Source organism: Podarcis gaigeae (genome assembly GCF_964106915.1).
Source record: "Podarcis gaigeae genome assembly, chromosome: 12".
Classification (NCBI taxonomy): Eukaryota; Metazoa; Chordata; class Lepidosauria; order Squamata; family Lacertidae; genus Podarcis; species Podarcis gaigeae.
Genome location: NC_139688.1, coordinates 13529932 through 13539549, shown reverse-complemented (window position 1 = coordinate 13539549; position 9618 = coordinate 13529932). Strand labels below are relative to the sequence as shown.

The 9618-nt window shown below is 44.7% G+C and overlaps 1 protein-coding gene across 2 annotated transcripts in view; it reads left to right on the top strand.

Annotated features, from left to right (window-relative positions):
* The first annotated feature begins 341 nt into the window (after window positions 1–341).
* LMBR1 (limb development membrane protein 1) overlaps window positions 342–9618 on the top strand; it is a 68858-nt gene continuing 59581 nt past the window's right edge. Inside the window, exon 1 of one of the 2 annotated variants that reach the window (XM_083705027.1) lies at window positions 342–911. In XM_083705027.1, coding sequence (XP_083561153.1) covers window positions 849–911 — 63 coding nt within the window. In that variant the 5' untranslated portion in view covers window positions 342–848. The remainder of the gene's footprint in view (window positions 912–9618) is intronic. The other variant, XM_083705028.1, reaches the window with a different exon arrangement.

Here is a 9618-nt window from a genome sequence, read left to right as displayed (position 1 = left end):
CCTCACCTAAGAATCATAAAATTATAGAGCTGGAACGGGACCCGAAGAGTCATGTAGTCCAACCCCCTGCAACCTTGCCTCATGGGTATGCCGGCCCTGCATGCAAACATAAATTTCCCGTACTGGAAATAAGCATGCACCTGCTGCGCTGCTCCGTTCTTAATAACATTAGCGCCTGCGTCTCCTCGTGAAACAGCCACACTGGCTCCGCCTATTTCGAACCCCGCAAACCTTTGCCTAAGCCCCGCCGCACTTTGCATCTTTGGTTCCACCTCTTCCCAATGTCTCTTCCTAAGTCAACAACTCCACAGCCTCGCCCACTCCCTCGCAAGCTCCGCCCTCAAGAGGCGCGCGCGCGCTCTTCGCAGCTTTTGCTCGCGCCCCGCTCCTCGGAACGCAGAAGAGGCGGCGGTAGCCACACCCTCGCCGCTTAAGCCCCGCCCTCCTCCTCCTCGAGCGCTGTGGTCGCGGAGGCCCTGCCCCCTGCCCGCCCTTCGCGCGGGCGGGCCCCCGCCTTGTCCGCGCAGGCGCAGCGTCACCCTTGAGCGAGGTACCCCCCTCAGAGAGGTTGCCCGATCCGCCCCCCTCAGCCGCAGGACGGTGTGTGACAGACCCGGCGGCGAGGGAGCGAGGAGGCGGCGGCGGCGCGCGTCGTTAAGTGTCGCGTCGTGCCCGCGCCTCACTCCCGCCCCCTCCGCCCTCTTTCCCTCACCCGCTCACCCCCCCCAGGTGTCAGGGGCATCCGCCGCCGCCCCCTGCCATGGTCCCCCGCCCGTCGCCCTGGAAGCAGGAGGAGCTGGGGCGGCGGCCGCCATTGCCTGAGGGGGCTGCGAGGCGGCGATGAGAGGATGGACGCGGACGAGGTGACCATCCGCGAGCAGAACTTCCACAGCCAAGTGCGGGAGTACACGGTGCGTAGCCGCCGGGAACCGAGGGCCCTTTCGGGGCTGCTGGCACCGCCTCCCTCGACGGCCCCCTCGCCCTCCCTCCGCAACTGCCCCCCACGGTTCTGACGTGTCGACCCCATTTGCCCCTTCAGGATCCCGCTTGCTCTGCCCCCCCCTCACGAAGGCCCGCCTACACCGCCCCCGCGTGCGGGGAGACGGCGCTGCGCTCTCGCTTTGCAAGCGGCGCCGAGCGGGCTCGTGTGTTTTGCACCTGCGTTTTATGCGCCCGGGCAGTTAGTAGACGCTGCTGCTGCTGCTGCTGCTGCTGTTTTTAAAAAGGACTTCCCTTGTGGTTAAGTTGCACCCTCCTCCCTTACCTTCCGCAAGTCACGCTTCGCCTTTCAGTTTAAAGAAACTGTTCCACGTTTTTCCGTATTTGTGTGCGTGTTGCTTAGGGACTAAAGCCAGGTTTTAAGCATTATGTAGGACAGTAGTTGCGAAGGCAAACATGTAATGAGACCATTAACCGTGTTGCACTTTTGTGCAGCTTTGGAAGTGTGTGGTCATAGTTTCTGTCTCCAAGGTGGATTGGCCTAAAGAGTTTCTACACCTACTATTATTATTATTAAAAGTTCTGTAATTCTTTTGTTCCCACCATAGGCAGAGGAGGTACAATAATAAATAGCACTTTACCACCCTTTAGCAGCATCATTGTTCTTAAGAGTCTGGGGTGTCTCTGTAGACAGAGTTCTGGGATTTGCTTATGTCAGGTACTTGGTTTTATGGTCTGTGACTTTAAAACAGCATTGTGTTACTGTATTTATTACTTGCTGTATATAACACTGGGATCCCTTTCAGGTGAAGAACTGTTTAGAAATATAATAAATGCGTAAACAAACATGTCTGAAATATAATAAACAAACAAGGTAATGTGGGTCAAATGTGTTCATGGGATACTTTTGCACTCTTTTGGGCATAAGTTATGTGGGTCAAATGTATTCATGGGACGCTCTTGCAGTGACCTTTCATTTCAGCATATAAAGTGTTGACTGACTGACACTTAGTTCATGAAGATCTTTTCACTTGGAAAAGCTTATGCTCATATGACTGCCCCCAGTATGGGTATACAGGGTAGAGAAAAAACCTTTACAGCCAATATAAGTGGTATGTATCATACATTCCTGCAGGAGAATGTCTTCCTCATTCTCATATAACCCTCTCCCCAAGCACAGCCCATACCAAGTATGGTAGCTGTATTGACACACTGTAGCTGTACTCTCTAGTTCTGATTCTCAGTACCTGTAAGTAAATTATATACTGCTTGATTGTAATAAAACTTCTCAGTGGTTTCATTAGTTTCATTAGTACTAATTTCTGAGTAAAATCGAAGCATTCAAAGTTCAGTCCATCACCTTTTGCACAAGTGATGTGTTTTTGATGTATCCAGCTATCCATTGCTTTTACCTCCTTTGCTGAATGTGGGAGTACATTCTACAAAGAAGCTTATGCCACTCTGATTTGCATATAAAGTGCTTCCTAGCTCCAGATCATAATCCAAACCTTAACCCAAGACTGGAAGTACCGGTATATGGTGTCACCACAGCCCTTCTATAAATACCATCTACTACTTTTGCATATCATGTACTGAGCAGGTGTGCATTATTGTTGCATATACAGTAGTACCTCGGGTTACAGACGCTTCAGGTTACAGACTCCGCTAACGCAGAAATAGTACCTCGGGTTAAGAACTTTGCTTCAGGATGAGAATAGAAGCTGTGTGGCAGCAGCAGGAGGCCCCATTAGCTAAAGTGGTACCTCAGGTCAAGAACAGTTTCAGGTTACGAACGGACCTCCAGAACGAATTACGTTCTTAACCTGAGGTACCACTGTATTTCCATCTTCTAGAACAGATGGGAAGCCTCAGGCCTCGGGTGCAAATGTGACCCTCCAGGCCTCATCATTTGGCAGTTGGGACTTTCCAAAGGTCATACCCCTCATCAGCTTTTTACTGACTGGAATGTGTCCTTGAACTGGGATAATGTTTTTTAATTGCCAGAGTAAAGCATGGAGGGTGGGACGCAGGTGGCGCTGTGGGTTAAAGCCTCAGTGCCTAGGACTTGCCGATCGAAAGGTCGGCGGTTCCAATCCCTGCGGCGGGGTGCGCTCCCGCTGCTCGGTCCCAGCGCCTGCCAACCTAGCAGTTCGAAAGCACCTCCGGGTGCAAGTAGATAAATAGGGACCGCTTACCAGCGGGAAGGTAAACGGCGTTTCCGTGTGCGGCTCTGGCTTGCCAGAGCAGCGATGTCACGCTGGCCACGTGACCCGGAAGTGTCTCCGGACAGCGCTGGCCCCTGGCCTCTTGAGTGAGATGGGCGCACAACCCCAGAGTCTGTCAAGACTGGCCCGTATGGGCAGGGGTACCTTTACCTTTTTAAAGCATGGAGAGATGTATGTGCATAAAGAAACACCCTACTTTTTGTGTGTGGTAATGCCTATTGTTCCACCCAGTTTTGTCTCTAGTCCCACCTAAACTGGCATGCCACTCCCATAAGGTTGCCAATGGGGGAATATAGCCCTCATGCTGAAAAAGATTCCTCACACATTTATAGATGAATCTCTAGAGGTCATGTTGTTTGCAATTGACTACCATCAACTTTTGGAAAAAAAAGTCGTACCTCACTTTGCCCCCAAAGGAGCTCAAAAAGTGCATGGATTCCCCACCCCACTATACTTCATAACAACCCTGTGAAGTAGTCAAAACAAAAAAATTCCTTCCAGTAGCACCTTAAAGACCAACTAAGTTAGTTCTTGGTATGAAGAAGTGTGCAAGCACACGAAAGCTCATACCAAGAACTAACTTAGTTGGTCTTTAAGGTGCTACTGGAAGGAATTTTTTTGTTTTGACTATGGCAGACCAACACGGCTACCTATCTGTACCTGTGAAGTAGGTTAGGGTAATGGGTTTAAGGTTACCAAGTGAATTTCATGGCCGAATCTTTCTAATGCTGACACAAACTGTTGAACCTGTGCCAGTCAAGTACAAGAGTGCATCATTTGTCTAGCCTCTCCAGATCAGTCCTGTATTAGCCATCTGCCTCGTAAGTACTATGTACTTTGTGGCTCTGTACTCACTAATGTTTCGCTTTTCCCCACATCATACTAAATACTGTTCTCACAGCATTCTTCCCCAACCTGTTGTCCGCCTCCCCAGCTTTGCATAGTTGCATGCTGGGTACATTCAGAGATATATAACTGTCTGTATGGCCTCTTTGGAGTTGTCCACTTTGGTTCTATCACATCTCCCCACCTCTGCAAATACAAAAGTGAACCTGCACGTCTCCCCATGAAGTGATGTGCCAATTTAATACTGAAAAGTTGGATGTGTGAGTAAATTGTACTCCTGCTTATTTATTGCCTGATGCCACCTTAAATTGCTGTGCTGTAAGGTTTGCCCTCCATCCCATTATTCAATACCCCCCAGTGTAATATTTTACATTTCTCTCTCCTTCAGCTGATTATAATGTTAGATAAAGACAGTACTTAAAACCACCATGTTGCTTTGTAAATTCCATAGGCAAGTATGGGGTAGCTTGTTGCGTTCCTTCTTTCCTTACACACGTCTTTCACACTTTCTCCAGACTGAGCATGGCATGCATCAGAATGAGGGATTATGTGGTTAACACCGCAGTGTCACAGGACTACGTCATCTCCTCTGCACAATACTTTTGGTAATGGATTTTATAGTTGCTCAGCCTGTGTTAAATGCTGTTCTTAACCAGAAATAGAATATATAGTCTTTCTCTAGGAATGTTATGGTATACGTCCCCCAAACTGTGTTTTCAGTTTTGGCCTCTAATTTTTTATTGAAAAAACTGTAACAGGTTAGATAAAATTAGTGTTCTTGGAAGCTTTTTGTAACCTGGCATACTTCCTTAATTGCTTTTTTACACTACACTATTCCCGGAATCAGGCTGGTTCCTGTGGCCTGGGACACATTGTTCATTTAATGCATGGAGAATCCTGCCTTTCAGAGTAGGAGCAGATTGTTTAGCTTGTTGGTTTTGATTATAGTGACCCTTCTTGTTTTGCTTGTTTTATTAGATCAAGGTGTGAACAACTGAGGGTCTGTTCTCATTTCTGAGGATTTGTTATTTTCAGCTTTGGTCTTTTATAAAACCTTTCCCCCCCCTTCAGTTGTAAGTTGATATTTTCAGTAAAGTGAATGTTAAGCCCTTCTCAGAAATTGCAGCCCACACATAGCACAGCAACACTTCTGTGCTGTGCAAAAGTTGCATAATAACTAATACCTTAAGTTAGCCTTCTGCTTTTTTCATAATTCTCATCAGCATCTTCTTACTGTTGGTCCAATTCTCCTGGTGCTAGGAACCTAGTTTGCATTTTGAATAGCTACAAATTTAGTTTGTGAAAATGGACTTGGCAGTCATACCATCCTTTTGCTCTTCAGACAGCACAAACGTACAACAAAATTACCAAAGAATAATACAGTAGTCAGTTTCTTGTACCCACGTCATCATGCCATCTTTGTTTGGATTCAGTTTCAGATAGCTTTCCTTACCTAGTCCCTTGCTTCATAGAGACTCTGAATAATAGATTAATCAGACTCAAAATACAGATAAACATCAAACAAATTGTAACATTTTCTTTGCAATATATGAGAAAATGGACTTTCTGGAAGTGAAATTGCACCATGGGTGCCTTCACTTCCTTTCTATTGAATTATAAAACTCCAGTGTGGAATTTCTTTTTATAACATCCTTTCCAGTCTTTGAAGTGATAGCATTCAGGGTAAATGATGGTTGAGATGCACCAAATATGCCAACTTAGCATTTTTAAAGGCTACGTGTTTATAAATAATGCACAATACATTTTCCAGAAATGAGATGACTTGCAGTTTAGAAGGTTTGTTGACTGATTCATGGAGATCACAACTCAATGAAAAGAAAAGAGTTATAGAATTGTAGAGTTGGAAGGGATCCTGAGGGTCATCTAGTCCACCCCTGCAATGCAGGAATCTCAATTTGCAATCCCCATCCAACTGAAATCATATCAGACCCTGCTTAGCTTTACAAATGTGCCAGCAGCTTTATTGCTTCAGTTTTAACATGTTGATTGATGGCCAGTGATCAAAAGACATAACTTTTCTGGTTGCCTTGCACCAGACTCCTATGACCCCCTCAGTGCTAAATGCATATACAGTGGTACCTCGGGTTAAGTACTTAATTCGTTCTGGAGGTCTGTTCTTAACCTGAAGCACCACTTTAGCTAATGGGGCCTCCTGCTGCTGCCGCGCCACCGGAGCACGATTTCTGTTCTCATCCTGAAGCAAAGTTCTTAACCCGAGGTACTATTTCTGGGTTAGCAGAGTCTATAACCCGAAGCGTATGTAACCTGAAGTGAATGTAACCCGAGGTACCACTGTATATCCCTCCAGAAGCTCCCAGACCACGGCAACAGTTCTAAGGAGAACCCAGTTGAACAAATGTGAATGATATTAAATTTATAGTTTTGATGATTTGTGTGTAGAATTTAGGGTTTTCGTGAAAAAGTTTAAAGGACTACGTACTCATGGTGCTATTGTTTCATGAAAATCTTAAATATAAATCCTTAATTAGTTTTCTGGAAAATCTGGAAAATAATTGAAACAATTATTAAATACAGTTTTTTCATCCTCAGTGCTTGTTTACTGTTTAAGTAAATGGCATTCATTCTGCTGTATTGAGTGAAATTCCCTGATATAAATTAGATCCTCTGGGTATTTTTTCCATGTAGGTGTGTTAAATAGAATATGTTGCATAGAGGTAATTTATGGTTGTTAATTCATGGTTTCTCTCAATCCCTTCCCAGAGTTCATTTGTCTCCTATGGTGGGAGTGACTACTTTTGTCTAAGAACTAATTATGTATGGCAGTTTTTAGTTTCCTAATCCAATTAGAGAGCAAATTTATATGGACGAAGAACATTAACTTGGCTCCTAAGTTGCTCCTCTATTCACATAAGGGGGAGATATCAGCCAACTCCCCCCTCTATCTGCAGCCATGTGCACAATATTGTACACCATTCCCAAGGGTCTCCAAACCCAGGAGAAGATTATTGGATACTGCAGAAGGTAGGGGGAAGTGAGAAATCCCTCTTCCATGAATATGAATTTTGTTCTGTTCACAGGTGAAGTGTTGTATTTATGACCCCTCCTTCATTCCAGATACAGTAACTGCAGTAGAAAAGTCAACAGTCACATTGATAAGTGTTCCAAGAGATTAAGGGGGGGGGGCATGGACTTGGTTTCACCTGCTCCTACTCACTCCCATTTCTCTGCTGGAGGTAGATATGATTTTCTGATAATAGAATCACAGAATTGTAGAGTTGGAATTGACCGCAAGGGTCATCTAGTCCAAACCCCTGCAATGCAAGAATATTTTGCCCAATGCATGGCTCAAACCCACAACCCTGAAATTAAGAGTCTTATACTGTACTGACTGAGCTATCAGGTTGTGTGCTTACAGTTAGATTGGATCCAGTGTTGTATGTGGCTTCTAAAAATTAAGGGAAAATGTGGGTACTCAATCACATATATTTGTGATTTGGCTGCTGCCATTTGTTCTTAGCTTTTCCACACAAACCACCAATCAATATCTGTCTCTTAAGTAATTTTTCAATGTCTCCTTGGAGATGCTATTTTTTCTTTGGCTGGGTTTGTTCCTACTGTTAGACCATAGTTTAAAATAAATTAATGTGCACAAGTGCCCTTCTCCTACTCTGCTCTTTACTGTGCCAATGTGGGAGAGGAAACATGCCCAAACCAATACAGAACCTGGCTTGTTGTGAAGTGTGAACCTGGGCTCACAGATTTGTTTTCTTTCCAGACAAACCATGAATGGAAGCCAAGTATTAGCGTGAATGTGTTAATGTTACAAGAATGTGATAATGTTAGGATTGAAGGCTTTTTCTCTTTCCACTATAACTCTTGATTAATTGGCCTACCTGGCATGTTGCTGAGAATCTTCTAAAGAACAGTACAATTAGTCCTTTATTTGACCTGTAGGACTTGCATCACAGACAGTTGTTTTCCTGAGAAGCTAAAAATGGATAGAAATTTATTCAGCTGAGTTCAAGGTGAAATGTATTCTCTTTCTGTGTGAATGCTGACCAGAGTGGGTTTGAACTATTCGTTCATCATTGTTACATTTTTCCTCCATAGCAGCAGGCATGTTAGTACTGCAGTGCCTATTTCACACACTTATAAATCCACATTTATTTTGGATTTTGGTAGTTGGAAGTTGAGTGAATCCTGGTGGACCAGGTCTTTACCTCCCCATTTCTGCTGCGCCAAATTTGGCAGGCAGGGGGGGTTACTATAATCACTATAACAGCAGGTGATGCACTTTGTAGCCCCAGTTGTTGGGACTTCAAAGAGTGGTGTGGGCTGTTTGCAAAAGGACTTTTAAACAGCCCACACTGAAACTGTGTCACGTTTGATGTCAGATGTTGGGCATATGGGCATGCCTTGCCCAAATGAGGAGGCTTCATAGACTAATCCATGGTTTGTTGAAATTTGATTATTTAAAATTATTGTTCAGTATTGTCAGTGAAAGTGGCAATGTAATACAGTCCTAAAGTTTTGAGGTTGGATGTGGGAATTCTGTTGGCCGGGCAAGAATTTAAATTGTTCCCCAGAATCCAGATGCCGGCTCAGCTAATAAACTTGTTCTGTGGTCTTTGGGAAACATCAAGTTTTTCAGCATTTATTCTTTTTCGCAAATATTTTTGCAAATATTTGGTAAAATGGTATGATCTACAATAACTAGAGAAAATACAGAGTCTTGTTTTATTATTTGTACCTCATACTTTCCCCATGGGGTTAACGGTGAATTTATTATTAATTAGTTTAATTTATTAATTCAGAGGTTTTCAACCTTTTTGAGTCCACGGCTCCCTTGACCAACTACATTATTTCTGTAGCATCCCTGTGGGGCTCAGGTGTACAGTTATGTCACTCCTTGCCTGCAGAGCTGGCAACCTCTCACCCTTTTTCAAACACCCTCCCTTGTGCAGTGTTCCCTCAGCCTCCTGATGCCTCCCTCTTCTCCTTGGGTGTCCTCCAGGCAGCTGCTGCTCTCTCTGGTTTCTGAGCTGCCCTCACCCTAGCCTAAAGAGAGCTGCCTCCTTCAGGCACCATTCCTTTTCAGAGCTTATAGCCAGGGCTGCTGCAATAAACAGCTGTGCAAGCTCGGGGTAGGCAGAGATGTGAGAGGGCATCAGAGGAGGGAGGGAAGGAAAGAGGGACAGAGGCCAGTGTTGCTCGTGGCAACCCTGACCATCATTCAAGGCACCCCAGGGTGCCTTGGCACACTGGTTGAAAACCACTGAATGAATTAAATTTCTATACCACCCTTCTTCTGAGAATCACATGGTGAATTACCATAAAAAATGAAATATGTATCATAGTAACAAATAGAAACAACACACCTCCCAGTTTAAAAGGCCATAGATTGTTTACGTGGCCAAAGGCCTGGGAGAAGAGGAATGTTTTTGCCTGGTGCCTAATGATACGCAACAAAGGGGCCAGGCAAGCCTTTGTCCTAATGTCACCAGTGCAACTTATGGCTGAGTGGGCATATGAACTTGCATGTCATGGACCAAATAATAATAATAATAATAATAATAATAATAATAATAATTTTTTATTTATACCCCGCCCTCCCCAGCCAAGGCCG